The 17,430-nt window shown below is 36.1% G+C and overlaps 1 protein-coding gene across 1 annotated transcript in view; it reads right to left on the bottom strand.

Moving 5' to 3' along the window:
* LOC136027771 (hemicentin-1-like) overlaps window positions 1–10,189 on the bottom strand; it is a 72,822-nt gene extending 62,633 nt beyond the window's left edge. Inside the window, exons 1-3 of the mRNA XM_065705232.1 lie at window positions 9,952–10,189; window positions 8,430–8,687; window positions 2,182–2,390 (exon numbers count right to left, since the gene is read on the bottom strand). Coding sequence (XP_065561304.1) covers window positions 2,182–2,390; window positions 8,430–8,687; window positions 9,952–10,189 — 705 coding nt within the window. The remainder of the gene's footprint in view (window positions 1–2,181; window positions 2,391–8,429; window positions 8,688–9,951) is intronic.
* Window positions 10,190–17,430: the final 7,241 nt, after the last annotated feature.

Below are 17,430 nucleotides of genomic sequence, written 5' to 3'. Positions count from 1 at the left end.
TTATAGTGGGTGATGCTTATACCAGGTGGTGCTTACCAAGCGTGGCGGAAGTGTGTTAAGCGTGGCAGAAACTTTCCCAAGTACGGCGAAATTGTGTGGCGTACGTGGCTTTCTGAGCTGCACATGAGGTGGCAAAAAGTGGCTGCCCTTTCGGATTACGAAGTCTTCATTGGGTTTTCCGATTCCAGGAGGGATCTAATCCCCCAAGTCCCTTAGGTTCCGTCATTACCAGCAGCACATGATGTACCAATTCATCACTCTGGTCAACCTAGTCATGTGAAAATCATTTCACCCATTCTTCCGTATTTGATTTACAATTCTAGACGGAAGGTCATATGAAAAACAAGGCAATAGCTTTTCTAAGGGGATAACAGTAGCTACTCTGAGAGACCAACAAGGGAGGTCTTTCTACCACAACAGATCAATTACTGACGGCATGTCATCAATTTAGCGCCAGCTGTCCAGGTAATTTGACCCTCCAAATAGCTTAGAAATGTTTCCATGTTCTCACATATTTTTGTCAGCAGAAGTGTTAATTCGAATCCAAGTTCGAGAAATTCTTGATTAATTGTTTCCCATTCGGAAATAACTAAGATTTGTGAACAAATTTTGTAAGCCTCTCTTCGACTCATGAAACCTTAGGTATATTTGGCTGAAAATGCAAAAATCTATTTGTTAACGCTCTGTAGAGAAAATCTATTGATTTAATATATGAAAAGACACCGGATTATGTATGAAAAACATCGCAATTTGCAATACTTGAGTAAGCAAACATGATTTACACGTCTTATAAATCGGTATTAAATGCTGCAAAATTAGAAGGGTAATTTTGGGAAGGAAAGGAGAGCTTTACCTCCTCACTATTTTGTAATAATTTTCTAGAATACCTTGAAAAAGCTCACTATAAAAAAAAATAATAGATTAGTTTCAAAATAGGATTCCTCAATTATAATTTAAAATTTTACTAACATAAACTAGCAAAATGGAATACGAAAAACTGTAGTGTATACTTTATTCTGAGGATCAACTAAAAATAGCTTCCCTCCTTCCCCCAAACACAAAATTTTAATGTTTCTCACCCACCCCACCTCTCTCTAATGACCAGTGGAGAGACAATACACAAATTTTTTTTGCGAGAACCATTTAAGAAATGAATAAGATCCAAAAAATGCGTTTTTCAAAATCTAGGGGGTGAAATTAAACCCTATAATTGGCACCCCCTGATCCCCTAAAAAATTAATCCTTTCAATATCTGAAGGGATTCAAAAGTTTAGACTCTCAGAAACATCGATATTTACACAATATTTGAAAGCTACTAAAATAGTGTATTAAGTACTTAAGTACTTAAGCTACTACTGTTCCAGAAACACCTCTAATCTGTTTCAAGGCCTCATTGAAAAGAAGTTCAATTCCCAAGATGTCTTATAGAAGGTACTAAGATTAATATATATTACTTTTGGTCATTTTCATGTAAAAGGATTTATGCAATATAAATTAAAGCCAGCAATTAAAGGATTTGTCAATAAAACAGTATACAAAGAATATATTCAGCCAGGTCTGCCTTATTATTGCTTTCAATGCTAACATAAATTGCATAATTTATGTTTGTAATAAATCTTTATGTCTAAGAAATTGTATTTAAAGCATCGTTCACACCAAAGTAACTGAAACCATGTATCTAATGTAAAATCCAAAAACCATTCCAACCATACCTGTTGTGTGTTTGGTATTAAACTGAACTAAAATTAAAAAACAAATAACCTAAAATCTGTCATAAGATCACTTATTCAGAAATTCATTGGGGGGACTGCCCCTTCAGACCCCAGACCCCCCGCCAGCTCAGATTTAGCGTCCAATGCCAAAACTAAGATAGGCCTACATAATTCAAGTATCCGCAGAAACAGATGAGATTTCTTTAGTATACTTTGCCTTTAGGGTATTATATGGCTCATTTTTCACTAATATTTTGGCTTGGGAAAACTAGTTCAAGCTTTGACCCCCCCCCCACCAATTTCAACAAAAGTATGCCACAAGGGGTTGGTTAAACATATCAGATAAGCAGAAATAAGCATAATATATAAAGGTGGAGGAAACTATAGAGAAAAAAGCAAACCCATTTAAATTTTGGACGGTCCAGGATTCCTTCACCTGCCTCACAGGCTTTGCTTTTATTCTACTTACTTGATCATCATATGATACATTCTTCATTATTAAGTACTTCCCGTCCGATTTCAGGACAACACCAATTTCAGAAGGTTCGGGTCTTTGAAGCCATTTAAACATTGGAGCTGGATTACCATCACCTTTGCACTCAAGACGAGCAGACCCTCCAAATGTTGCTGTTAATTGACCCCCCGTTGCACCTTCCACCGAAGCTTCAGATGGGCCATCTAAGAAAAATTGCTTAAATCAGCGTGAAATCATCTGAATTTTTCAATACCAACGCCTTCCCACCCACTGCGAGATCTCTCTTTTTAGTAACATGAGCCTACATAGTAGCTGCTAATTGTAGACATAGCGATAATATACAACTTAACTATATGGACTGGTCAATAATTTTAAGTGATGCGCAGGCTATATTTTGAAAAGCTTCTAAGTCGTATATTTACATACGACCATATGAATACAGACTTGTTTCTAACCTCTCAAAGAAATATTGCTATGCGCAATTCGTCAAAGAAGTCCTGTGGTTTTTTGAGAATGTTCTAAAATTGGTTCTTCCACAATCATGAAACCCATCTTGCTGGTAATTTTTTGTACCAGATAGAAGCGGAATCAAGGCTTCCCTATCAGATTTTCAGGACCTGGTGTGTACGAAACTTCCGGAGAGAGTCAGGTGACTGAGTACCCAGAGTTATTTAAGAGTAAGTTAAAGAAGAATTTATTACGTAACGACTCATACTTTTTATTTTGTTTATTATTATTTTGTTATTTATGGTGGGGCAGACTCATAAAACCTCTGAGTCGAGACTCAGGCTTCAAAGGCCAATTGCCTCCAAAACCAATAGACTATATTGAACGGACTGATGGCTTATGCTTTTTTTGTGCGTTTCTTTTTTCTTTTTTTTTTTTTATTTGTGGTTATTCATTTCTTTTGATATCAAGTTAAAGCTATGTAGACATCTCGTTGCAAGTGTTTTTGTTACTCTGGGGGTGGCTATCTGTAACTTAGTCAATGTTCATTTTTGTTTGTAATAAATTGGGTTGAACTGAAACTAAATTAAATAAGAAAAAAACACTCGCATATTTTTGTTTTAAATTTAATCTGTGACTCAGACAAGGATGACCACAGGAACAGTCAGAGACAACCTTCTTCAGAACGACCCCCCCCCACACACACACACACACACTTACATCACCAAACTATTTAATCGATTGCAATAAGCTATATCAAACAGTTCGTGGTAACGAACTGTAAGTAAGGAGTGACCTGGCTCAAAAGTAACCGAAACTCTAAAAAACGGAATTTTGATACCAATAGATACATCAAAAGAATTGTACTTTATTCTGATTTCAAATATTTAACTTTCTCTAAGTTTAGTCTTACCCATCAAAAGTTACGAGCCTGAGAAAATTTGCCTCATTTTCGAAAAAAGGAAGAAACATACCCTAAAAGTCATAGAATCTTAAAAAATTACACCATCAGATTCAGGCAATCAGAGAACCCTTCTCTGGAGGTTTAAAGCTCCTATCTGCAAAAATGTGTAATTTTCAATTTTTTGAAAGAAGAAAGATCACGGATGCGTGTTTTTTTTTTTTCCCAGGGGTGATCGTATCAACCCATTGATCCAAGAATATCGTGAGAGGACTCTTTTGGCCGGGAATTAAAAGTTCCATTTCCCTTTTTAAGTGACCAACAAGATGGAGGGCAACTTAGCCCCCTCCCAAGCTCATTTTTTCCCATAGTGGTCCGGCCAATATTCTGAGACAGCTATTTTGTTCAGCAAAGTCGAAAAATCTAGACTATATCTAAAGTTTGACTCTTTCTCACAACCCTACTTTTTGAAACAAAAAAAAATCGGCGTAAAGAGCGAGGTTCGAGGAGGGGACATCCCCTTTCATATATGCAGTATATTTCTGTTCGTTTTAACTTTTAATGTCGCTCCTTATTTTCGGTTAAAAAACATTATTTTTTATTTAATTTAACAAAGGACCAGCCATATCCCAGGTGTGGACTATGGCCTTAACAACTAACACACTTTATACCAGGTTTCGGTAAAAAATAGTTCGGTAGATAATCGAAATAAATTTCTTATTGCATAACAGGAACAGCAATTGAGGGGGGGGGGCGAAAACATAAAATCAAAATTACCCCCTCTTCGATGTTGAAACGTACGTTCTTTGTTTCTTTATTTGGGAAAGAATCCTTACCCCCTAAATTTTTGGGAATTGACATCATTGTTGCATAATACTATGGCATGCTTGTTTAGCATCAAGATTTCTATATACTGCATGTCTTCTAAATTAAGAGATCCGTGAAAAATTTGACACTTCTTGGAGAGACAGTTCTTGCCCGACTGAGTACTAGATTTACAATATTCTTTTATCCATTAAAATCAACGTTGAAAGATAGAAATTCAGTGAATAGATTATCAAAAAAGCATAGGTATGAATTCAGGCATTTACTCTGAAGGGCGGAACTGAAGATATTTATATCTTTTGAATGAAGAGAAAGAAACATTAGCTTTGAGGAATGTGAACGGATGACAGATGTGAAGTAATCTTCCTATGATATAAACTGTCAGAATGAATTAAGTAAATATAATTGTTGATTTAACTAGTTGATAACTTTATTAAAAGATATATGTTTATCCTAGACAGTTCAGAAATACAAAAGATCACAGTACGAAATCACAAGAATACCCAGCTAATTTTTTTTCTTTTTTTTTTTTACTAATACGAACACAGTTCGCAAACTAGGGTTCCATTTTTATCGTGTTTTCTTTTCTCTCTCGGTCTTAGTCAGATGCAAGGTGTTTTTTTTTTATTAAATCAGCTATCAGAATAAATGAAGTAACACAATTAAGCCTTTTTACCAAATATAATAAATGTTTATCCAAAATAGAAATTCAGACAATTCAGAAACACAAAAGAAAAAGTTCAGCACGATCACATTAATACCCAGATAGAATCTTTTTATAGTTTTAACAGAGTGAAAATGTTTTAATCCATTTTCGAGTGAAAAAAAAGGTTTAAATTTTTTACTGTTTTCGTTTTTAATCCAGAGGGTACTTGTGTATTATACGGTAAACACCCAGGTTTACGCTGTGTAAAACTCGAGCACAAACCGGTTTCTTCGTTAGTTTTTTTCATCTTAGCGTGAGACAAGACAAAGACAAGTGACATAATGGATGGGAGATATGTAATTTGGGCTATGTATTTGCACATTAGGGGGGGGGGTAAATTACTTGGACAGTTTGAAGTTAGAAAACAATTCTTACTTCATAATATGCAGAATAATTTTACCTAACACATTTTACATTCAGACCCGCTATACTTTACTCCCACTCCTTTAACGTACAAATATATAGCCCGAATTTGTTTCTAAAATATTATATTTAGTTATATTTTTGTGATATTTCATTAGGATTGAGCGTCAAAGAAACAGGTTCTAATTAATTGAAGCACTTGACTGTTTGTCGTATAATACACAAGTACCATCCTCAGTTTCAGAATATGATATATATAAAGTAAACTACCCATGAAATCGACTATAAGAATAAATTAACCCACACAACAGCTCATTTTATTTGTTGGAACGTTAGCAGATGATAAATACTTATCCTAAGTAACTCAGAAAAGTAAAGGTAACTGTTTAGTATTGTCACAATAATACCTGGAAAAACATTTCATAATTTTAGGACCGTGATAGTAATTTATTCAATTTTTCATAAAAATAGGGTCTCGGTTATTTCTTATTTCATTTTTCTTTGTAAATTATTTCTGAGGGGGTACAATATATTTAGAAAGACGCATCACAAATTTGTTCATACGCATTTTGTTATATTTTTACGAGTCTTTTTCTTTGGGGGGGGGGGTCAAATCCCCATCCCCTAGACACGACCTTTTTCTAACAATACTGATCATTCGATTTTTCTATTTCTTTATATTTGATTGTTCTTACTCTAGTTCTATTCCATTTTCATTTTTGTCATTCTAATTATAGATTATTTTCCAACTCGTATATTTATGGTATGATACTAACATTTGAAATCAGTCATTGGAATGTTTTAGAGGAACAGCGATAGACTGGCAAACAGAAAAGAGATTCCCTCTTAAATATGATAATGTGAAGGGTTCCCTATACAATTTAATTTATGTACACATCCTAGAACCCTTCATGTCCCTCTATACTTGTATTTTGCATGACGTAAAAAAAAACTATTTGCTCAGTCTTACTATCCTCTCTCCTGAGAAAAAGTTAACAGAAAATATCTTACTTATATTAGAGTTACATCCTGGGCACTGACAAAAAGGACCACTTTAGTCCGAGCACGACTTTAGTCCGCTACGCGTGGTATATTTCCCTTATACTTATGCTTTTACACATCAAACACACCACTCTTCACACCACACTTCAATCGTGAGTGGTATGTGCCACCTGATGTAAACGATTTCTGAAAGTAGGCTATTCCCAGGATATAGATTTCAAAAGCAAAATCTTGAAACACCTTAAATTGCAAGGCAACAAACATACGGTAATACAACCACTGTATTGTATTAGATAATACCAACATTACTACTACTAATAACTCTCCACTAAAGAGAAACGTCTGTGTCGAAATGTACATATTCCTCCTCCGCTCTACTTTATTCAAAACTTCACCCTTTGCTTTCAGGCGAAGTTTTTGCTTCCCTCAAAGTTTTCTCATGAAGTGTCCCCGTTCTATTTTAGTAAACCTGACATTTGAGCAGGCCCGATTTTTCGCAATCAGTCATATTCCGTTCATGAAACATACTATCTTAACATTTTTTTTTTCATTCGAGACCCATTACGAAGCAATTGATCAAGGTCGCGAAGCAAATAAAGGTTTTTTGTAGCCTTTTATTTCTGAATGCTTATCAACATGGAATTAGAGCTGAGATTTCATTCACTAAATTTACACTCAAGTTGACTAGTTTCATATTTAAATTTGTTGGATTGAAATTCAAATTCCCCCTTTAATCCCGAATTTAAAGTAATCATTTTCGGCTAATCCTGACAGACAACATGAATCCTTAGAACTCTAGACATTCGACAGGGACAATTAATAGTATCCACACATGATCAACTCTGAATAAGCTGCTCAGTGACGCAGGAAAATAGTTTGATCAAAGAATTTGACAAATTTCAAAGCTAGTTGAATTTCTTGCAAGCAAGGCCGTACCAAGGATTTTTGTTCCGGGGGGAGGGGGGTTACAAAACAAACTTAGAAAACGCACCAAAATTTTTTTATATGAAATTTTGTTACAATTTCACTAGTCAACCAAATTTTTTTTTTAGCGGGAAGGGGGTTCAACCCGGTGACCCCTTTAGATATGACCTTGCCTGCAAGCATCAAATTGATATAGATAATTGTTTTAGTGTAATTGTTTATATTAACGATTCTACCAATGACCTATTGTACTTATTTACAAAACTGTATCCAGGGAGCACTAGGTTTGAACCCCTCTCCTCCCAAAAAATAAGTGACTGATTGAACTAATAATCCTAGCAAAATAAATAAATCTGAGTGCAACTATATGCTTTTTGACGATATTTCGAAAAATTATTAGATTTGTAGCATTAGCTTAAAAAAACTAAAATAGCGAGATTTACTAATATTATCAACCTTTGATTAAAGCTAACCCTAAATACAGTATTTATTAAATGAAGAAAATATTTTTCCTGCTACCGAGAAAAGTAGGTTTTTTTACGAAAAATGGAACGGGTGGGGCCGACATCGCCTGCCATTAAATAGATGACGCTTTGTTGTTATGACTGCTCGATTTTTTATTTTTACTTTAAAAATCCTTAATGGTTTATTATATTCTGTTTAATCTCTGTTAAATCTTGAAAATCAGTGTATGTCCTTCATACTAAGGATTCTCGGGTCATAACAAGGATATTTGCTTCCAACTCTTCATCCTAGGACAAAGGTTACATGTCCTTCGAACAGGAAATTATCATAACTTTACTTATGCACAAAAAATGACCTTTGAAAATTCGATCTTATTTGAAGGCAACTGAAAACCCTGGCGTTACTTTTGACGGGAAGGTCAACTTGATTTTCTCTGATTGAAACAAACAGACGAAGGTGAATAAAAGCGCCTAAAGGATGCGTCTTTACTGTGCAACTATTCTAGAATTTGAGGTACAGAGGTCTCTAAAAGAGGTCCCCTGTCGAATTTTCTAACCCCCCTAAATATAGGGAAACAGCTTATGAATTAAATTAATCATTAACACTTACATTTAACATCGAGCTCTGTCGTCAGAGGTCCTGAAGTTCCCAACACATTCCTTGCTTCACAGGTATAAGTTCCGCTATTTGTCCTAAGTAGAGGATTTAACTGAAGGATTTCTTGAATAGCTAATATGTCCGGACTTCCATTTTTTCTCCAAATTATGGTTGCAGGAGGATTAGCGTCAGCAACGCATTTCAGAGTTGCAATATCTCCTTCCTCTAAATCCCCAGTCAGTGGTCCAGTCAAGGTAACTACTGGTACATCTTCATAAAAAAAATACGTATTGTGTTATAGCAATAGATATTTGATATCTAATCATATTTAAACAATTCAGTTAACTGATTTACATGGTAGGAAAAAAAAAAAATTGTACTTCCTTCATTGTCCACGATTGTAAACCATATTTTGAAAAATCCCTCTCATCTGGCTCACTTCGACCGAACAAGAGCGTTAGCAGTTACCTGCATATCGGAAACAATGCTTCAGGAAAGCCATTGAAAATGGTTCAAGAAAAAGTCTCAAGATTCTTAATAGAGACAGATAATGAAGGACGGTTAAATGAAATTTGGGATCTCGTGACGAGCAAATTGAAAAGGCTTCCATTCCATTCTATCCTTCCAGAAACAACAATCCCTCAAAAATAAAAGTGGATTGCTGCGATGTCAGCCTGTTCAAAGATAAACCAATCTACCTTCTGTTACTTTTTTTGTTTCTTCTCGTTTTTATTTCCCGTTTTTGGAGATTGTTTTCCTGGAAATCTAGTGATTTTATTTCTTGGCTCATGCATTAGAACAAAATTTCAACTCAAATAAGCCTGATGATGACGATACAGCCAAAATAACGTTTTTCTCAAATAACGTTGCTCAAAATAACGTTTCTCCTTATACTTATTTTTCTGAAATTTTTTTTATCTTTCCGCACGCATCCACTGCAAAAATAAGAAAAAGAACTGTGTATTGAAATATGTTGAGTAATACCACATGTCACATGGCAAGATGTACCCTTTTCATTTTCACAGCCCAAACAAAAATATGACTAGAGTGCATAGAAATGTCAAATATAAAAATTCATTACACGCTTGATTGATGTGAAAAGACCATAAAAATCAGAACATCCTAGCGAAGAATATTTGTAGTGCACCCTAGCGGTTGAAAATTTGTCAAAAAAATGACAAAAAAGGTAAGAAAAAAATGATTCTCCCCAGTTTATCTTCAAGAGAAACCATCAGACGAGATGACGAACTTCTTTGTCTAGGAATCGTTTCTCGGCAGATCTTTACTAGAGTACCTACTCTGATCGGATTTAATCCCCCAGTCCTTCCAAAAGCTTACTTTTGGGAAAGGTTTTTTTGCTACAAAAAACAGGACATCCTAGCGAAAAGTATTTAGTAGCAGACACACAATTATATAGAAAGTGAAAGAAAGCAAACTTTTATTTCGCTACTGAGGCAAAGGTGAACAGATTTGTAATTGCCTTGATAAAAGCTAATGGCAAAGTGAATGGTTTAGAAAATTCTAACAGACTTACATTGAACATTCAGAGAAATTCCTGTTTCTCGACTTTTGGCAGGAAAAGCTTGATGAATTGCAACACATTTGAGTATTTTGCCATGATCCTCTCGTACAAATCGGTAATTCAAGGTAAGAGAGGAACTCCATCGCCGAGTCATGTCTTCTTCAAGGACATTTGTTTGATTTGAATTTGATGGCAGTTCCACACCATCTAGTTGCAGAGAACGTGATTTGTTAGATTTAAGGCCTTTCATACAATTTCTTTTTATCACAGATACCAATGTCAATCCAATGAAAATACAAAAAATATAATGAAAATCACAAACCGCTACTTGGAGCGGAGGGGGTGAATCAAACCCTTCAAATAAACTTCAAAGTATACACATTGAGTTTTTCTTATTAGTGCTCTTTTCCACGCTACTTTTTTTCTTTTTACCTAAAAAAAACTCGTAAAGAAACACTAAAATGCAAAAAAAAAATAACAGGAAAGAAACTTGGACCGTGTTTTATTTTCTAGTGGTCTTATGAATCACTTTAAGAAATATTGAATTTCCCATGAAAGATACTTACGAGACTTCTAAAGCGAATATGGTGAACATTCCAAAAGAGACTTGCACAGTTTATAAAATATTTTGTATATTATGAATGTTAGACAAGAGGTCCAATTACTGTAAAAATCTCGGAGGTTCGAACCATTATAACTCATAACTATTGCGGTCTATTAGACGCATTAGGTTCTCGCATTAGTGTGACGTATGTAGTCTATAAACTTTTCAAGCATGAAAAATTTATTGGATATTGTTCAGAATGGGATTGAAGAATTGGATAAAAATGACTCAGTATCTTCAGCAAGAAGACTACTTCGCATAATTTTGTAAACTCTTTACCGATTAAATGAAAAAACATGTTTTTTTAACTGAGAGTAAGGAGCAACATAAAAAACCAAAACGAACAGAAATTATTCCGTATATGAAGGGTTGCCTCATCCTCAATACCTTGCTCTTTAAGCTAAAGCTGATAACACTTTTTAAAAAGCTTCCTATTCTAAGTAAACGGCCCCTATGTTTCAGTAGCCGTTCTTAAAAAGTGGGACAAGCAGTAAAATTTTTCTGGCATCCTTTTGCCAGATTTTTTCGCTCTTTTTTTGAATAAATTGGTCAGTTTGGTCAATTATTGGCACCTTTCTCACATTGTCCCCCCCCCCGAGATTATGCTCATTGGTGCCCTTGTCATGTTGACCCCCCAGGTTTTGCGCTTGATCTACCTGCGAGGGAGGGGGGCCAGTTACCCTCCAATCTCTTTCGTCACTTAAAAAGGGCACTAGAACTTTTAATTTGCGTTCAAACAGGACCATTATTTCAATACGATCACCTCTGGAAAAAAACAGACAAAAATGAAAAATAAACACGAATCCGTGATCTGTCTTCTGGCACAAATAGCAAAATTTCATATTTTCTAATATATGAGCTTGAAACTTCTACAATAGGGTTCTCGGGTACGCTGAATTTGATGGTGCGATTCTTATCAAGATTTCTTGGATTTACAGGGTGTTTCTCTCCTATTTCAAAAATCAGCCAAATTTTCTTCACTCGTAACTTTTGATAGGTAACATTAAACTTGATGAATCTTATATATTTGGAATCAGCATAATAAGCTGATTCTTTTGGTGTATCTAACTAATGTCAAAATTCCGGATTTTAGTGTTTCGGTTACTATTGAGCCGAGTCGCTCCTTACTTTGCCTACAGTTCGTTACCACGAACTTTTTGAAAAGTCATATTAGTATTGTATATTTATATACTTTCTTTTTTACAAATCAAAAAAAGGAAAGAACCCAATGAAACCATCAACACCAATAACCAGTTAAAAAAATGTCAGAAAGTCACATCTTTGAAACTGCCAAGGAAATTTGAATATTTCAAAATTATGGGTGGCTAATATCTATTTTAAATTTGCCGAGTATCTGCTGAATAACCGCTCTACTGTTAAAGAATAAAAATGCCAGGAAGTCATATCTTTGAAACCGCCAAGCAAATTTGTATATTTCAAAATCATAGGTGGCTAATATTTATTTTAAATTCACAAAGTATCTGCTTCATCTGCCTCCTTGGACCAGTAATTCTTCTCTCGTACAAAAATTTAAATTGATTCTGCCTGCAAACATTATTGATAAAAGGGGGAAAGATTTCAAATCCTCCGCTAGAAACCTTAATCAGCTGTGGTCTTCTCCCTTCGTATAGTATATCGTTATGTTTGTGCTTGTTGGTTGTAATCTCTCTTTTCGTTGATTGTTTATTTTCTCTTTTTTTACGTAAAAGTAAGTAAATTTTAAAGTAAAAGTTTTTTACTGTTTTAAGAAGTAGAGTTAAGAGAAAGAGTCAAACTTTAGCGTAAAGAGGGAGGCGTTGAGGAGGAAAAACCCCTTTCATATACGGAGTAATTTCTGTTCGTTTTAAGTTTTAATGTCGCTCCTTACTTTCATTTAAAAAAACTTTATTTTATTTTTTTTTTTATATATAATTTTTATAAACAAGTTGAACATCTTTACCGTTTTCAGCAGCAACCAAGTTAAACTTTACCATAAAGGGGAGGAGGTTGGAGAAGTGGCAGAGCTATTCTGGTTTAGGATAATTTATATTCTGTCAAATAGAAAACTCAGTTTATTTTCATGCGAAATCTTTTTTTTATTGGAAACAAACGGAAGAACCATCGCCATAAAAATGTTTTTACTCAAAAAAGTCTGAGAAAACGAAGTGCTGAAAAATGCTATAGAACAAAATATTTTTTACACTCAAGCTTTGAAAAACAGGAAAAAAAAGTTGGCTATCGGAAAATGACAAAGCAAAAATGTAAAATTTTATTTTAGAAAACACAAAAAATAGAAATATACAACTTAATAGACAGTAGTGCAGCTAGATTTCGATGCGACATTATGCAATATTATGCAATTTATGCAAATTTAATGTAAAATAATGCAAAACAGCCAATAGAGGATTTAGAGTTATTCTTACTAATAAACGGCAAAAAAACCTCTTTTGCTTGATACTAAAATATAAACCAAATCTGTCAAATTCCTGCACCCTATATCAGTGGTTCCCAACCTTTTTCGGTCCGCGTACCCCTAGTCAAGGCCCAAAAAGTTTGCGTACCCCTTTCTTGAGAATCGTTGTTTTACTTTTTTCTTAACTAAAATCAGATTTTCAAAAACACGAGATTTATTGTCCAATATGACGGTGCTTAAATGTACGTACAAAATCAATGAGAAACTTGAGGCTGCTTTTTTGCTAAAATATTATCAAATCTTGGCTCGATGTCACTAACGGCAATTATAAGGTCATTTTGTACACTCAGTCTGTTTCTGTGTTTGGTTTTGATCAATGACATTGCCGAAAATGACACTTCACAAAGGTAAGTGGATCCGAATGGTAACAAAGCAGACATGGCGATTTCACTTAGTTCCTTGTATTCTCCTTTCACCTCCAGCCAAAACTGGGAAACAGTTACATTTTGGAATTTCAGTTCTAAGGCGCGATCACTGGCAAGTTCGATCAGATTCTCTGTAAGCTTGTCACTAAGACCGGAGCTTGAGGTCACGTCTTCAACAAATGGATTTTGGATCCAATCCTGCGTTTTATCTTGGTTCATAATCGATGGGAAATATGACACAAGTTCATCTCGCAACTTTGTCAGATGCTCCCGAATACAATCACAGATTGTGTTGAGGTTATCAATTTCACTATCGTCCGCAAACTTGTCAAGGGTCGGGAAGACACTAACGCTGTTTCTTTGAACCTTTTTAAGCCAGAACTCCAATTTCTTGATGAAAGCACACATCTTCGAATTCAGGGAGAGTTCGTCCGTCCGGAAACCTTGCATTGACAGATTCAAGTCATTCAGTTTGTCGAAAATATCCGCAAGATAGGCCAGCCTGCAGACCCAGTCCTGGTTTTCAAAAGTGAACTGAATGCAGATTTTTGCTCCAGAAGAAACATATGAACTTCTTGTCGAAGCTCGAAAAGTCTGTTTAAAATCTTCCCACGAGACAACCAGCGAACTTCTGTGTGCAGAAGTAAATGTTGATGTTCTGAACCCATCTCTTGGCACAGCAACTTGAACATTCTTGAGTTCAGTGGTCGGGCTTTTGATGAAGTTGATCACTTTTACATCCTCGTTGAGGGTCTCGTGCAGATGTGCGTTCATCCTTTTCGATGCAAGAGCTTGCCTGTGAATGATGCAGTGCAACCACTTCACCTTTGGATTTTTCTTCCTTATCCAGGCCATGAGCCCATTATTCTTCCCTGTTAGGGCGGCAGCTCCATCACTGCAAACTGATAGACACCAGTCCCACAAGATGCCCCCTTCTGCGAAGAATTTGTCAATCACCTTGAATAGTTCTTCTCCTGTTGTTCTTGACTGTAGGTTTTGACAAAACAGAATATTTTCTCTTATGTCAGAACAATCTTGATATCGAACAAAGACGATCACCTGGGCTTCACCTGACACATCCGTGCTTTCGTCAAGCTGTAACGCAAACATCTTCGTCAACTTTATTTGCTCAATAACCTGCATGACAATATCGCTTGCAATGTCTTCTATCCTTCTTGAAATGGTATTGTTCGACACAGGTATAGACTGAAGGGCAGTAGCAGTTTTCGTGTCAAACATTATTTCACTGACTTTCACTAGTGCTGGTAATATCAGACATTCGGCGATGGTGTGCGGGTTTTTTTCTGTTTCGCAACTAAATATGAAACAGCATACGAAGCCCGGAGAGCCTTTGAAGAAACTGATGCCACTTTTGCAATTTCCAAACAGTTACTAGCGAATGCTTCTTGTTTACGCTTGAAAAGCTCTATGGGCTTACCGACATGAGAAGGGTGCACAGTACTGAGATGCCGGTTCATATGCGCAGGTTTCATGGAACTGTTGGCCAAGACTTGACCACAAAGAACACACTGTGCATTCACTGGATCAGACTTTGTCGCACTAAATCCGAGCCCTAGGTATTCTGACAAATATCGACGCACTTTGACCGATGATTCGTCATATTTCTTCTTCTTAGGTGCAGGTTCAGAGTTTTGGGTACCATCATTCGGCTTCTTGTTATTCCTGATCAGGAATCTATCCATCTTTGTTTGCAACCACAATTCACGAACTTCGTGTTTCAACAGATGACAAGATACTGAACCCGCTGAGTTTAAATCGAGACCTTACGGCTATGAAGAAAAATTAGCGGGTTACTGAAAGCGAAAGTTTTGAAAATGAGTCTGAAATTACGTACAATGGGTTATGTTATCTGATTTTGAGGGAAATGTTGGAACTGAGTCAGAAACAAGTTTTAAAGATGTAGACTAAATTAATTTTGGGACCTTCGCGTACCCCCTGCGAGGGTTTCGCGTACCCCCTGGGGTACGCGTACCACCGGTTGGGAACCACTGCCCTATATAATACTAATGATGTGGTTCTGTGTTCGCACCAAATCTGAGCGTCAAAATTTATTTCGGGGAAGAGATACGTTTTAATATTAATATTTTTATTTAATTTTGTATTTTAAATAATCTTTTTGTTTACTATTAGTTTCCATTTTTTTTTGCTCTTTCTTCTACAGGAACAGAAATATGATCAGTAACTGTTTTTTATTAATTTTACTTTTTTTTACTCTAACTGTTGCTGGTTCTTTGAGTTCCATTAAATAAAAAAAAAGAAGTTTTTTTTAGCTTGAAGTAAGGAGCGACATTAAAACTTAAAACGAACAGAAATTACTTCGTATGTGATAGGGGCTGCTTCCTCATCAACGCCCCGCTCTTCACGCTAAAGTTTGACTTTTTCTCTCAACTCTACTTTTCAAAACAGTGAAAAACTTTAGCGTAAAGAGTGGGGCGTTGACAAGGAAGCAGCCCCTTTCATATACGAAGTAACTTCTATTTGTTTTAGGTTTTAATGGCGCTCCTTACTTCAAGCTAAAAAAATCTTGTTTTTATGGCACTTGGTATTAACCAAGTGACATATAGCAATCGCAAATTCTGTCGGTCTGTCGGTCCCGGTTTTGCTACTTTAGGCACTTCCAGGTAAGCTAGAACGATGAAATTTGACAGGCGTATCAGGGATCAGACCAGATTAAATTAGAAATAGTCGTTTTCCCGATTTGACCATCTGGGGGGAGTGAGGGCCCGTTAATTCGGAAGAAATAGAAAAATTTAGAAAAATAGAAAAATAGAAGTATTTTTAACTTACGAACACGGTTGATCAGATCTTAATAAAATTTGATGTTTGGAAGGATATCATATCTCAGAGCTGTTATTTTAAATCCTGACCGGATCTGGTGACATTGTGGGGGAGTTGGGAGGGGGAAACCTAAAATCTTGGAAAACACTTAGAGTGGAGGGATCAGGATGAAACTTGGTGAATAAACACAAGTCCTAGATACATGATTGAATTAACCGGGACGGATCCACTCTCTTTGGGGTAGTTGGGGGGGGGGGGTAGTTCTGAAAAATTAGAAAAAATGAGGTATTTTTAACTTACGAACGGGTGATAGGATCTCAACGAATTTGATATTTAGAAGGATATCGTATCTCAGAGCTCTTATTTTAAATCCCGACTGGATCTGGTGACATTGGGGTGGGAGGTTGGGAGGGGGAAACCTAAAATCTTGGAAAACACTTTGAGTGGAAGGATCGGGATGAAACTTGGTAGGAAAAATAAGTACAAGTCCTAGATACATGATTGATATAACGGGAACGGATCCACACTCTTTGGGGTAGTTGGGGGGGGGGGTTAATTCTGAAAAATTAGAAAATAATGAAGTATTTTTAACTTACGAACGGGTGATCGGATCTCAATGAAATTTAATATTTAGAAGGATATCGTGTCTCAAAGCTCTTATTTTAAATCCTGACCGGATCTGGTGACATTGGGGGGAGTTTGGGGTGGGGGAACCTAAAATCACGGAAAACTCTTAGATTGGGGGGATCGAGATGAAACTTGGTGGGAAAAATAAGCAGAAGTCTTAGATACGTGATTTACATAATTGGAACGGATCCGCTAGGGGGGGGGGGGAGGTGTTAATTCTGAAAAATTAGAAAAAATGACGAATTTTTAACTTACGAAGGAGTGATTGGATCTTCAGGAACTTCATATTTAGAAGGATCTCGTAACTAAGATCTCTTATTTTAAATCTCAACCGGATCCAGCGTCATTGGGGGGGGGGGGGGGCAGTTGGGGGGGGACCGGAAATCTTAGAAAATACTTAAAGCGGAGAGATCAGGATGAAACTGGATGGGAAGATAGAAACCTGTCTAAGATACGTGACTGACATAACCGGACCGTATCTGCTCTCTTTGGTGAGTTGGGGGGGGGATTTGAAAATTGAGGTATTTGTAACTTACGAAAGGGTGACCAGATCTTAATGAAATTTGATATTTAGAATGATCTTATGCTTTAAGCTCTAATTTTAAATTCCGACCAGATCCTGTGATATTGGGGGGAGTTGAATG

This window comes from Artemia franciscana, chromosome 5 (genome assembly GCF_032884065.1).
Source record: "Artemia franciscana chromosome 5, ASM3288406v1, whole genome shotgun sequence".
Taxonomy (NCBI): Eukaryota; Metazoa; Arthropoda; class Branchiopoda; order Anostraca; family Artemiidae; genus Artemia; species Artemia franciscana.
The sequence above is the reverse complement of the archived record's forward strand: the minus strand, read 5'-3'. Positions and strand labels throughout refer to the sequence as shown.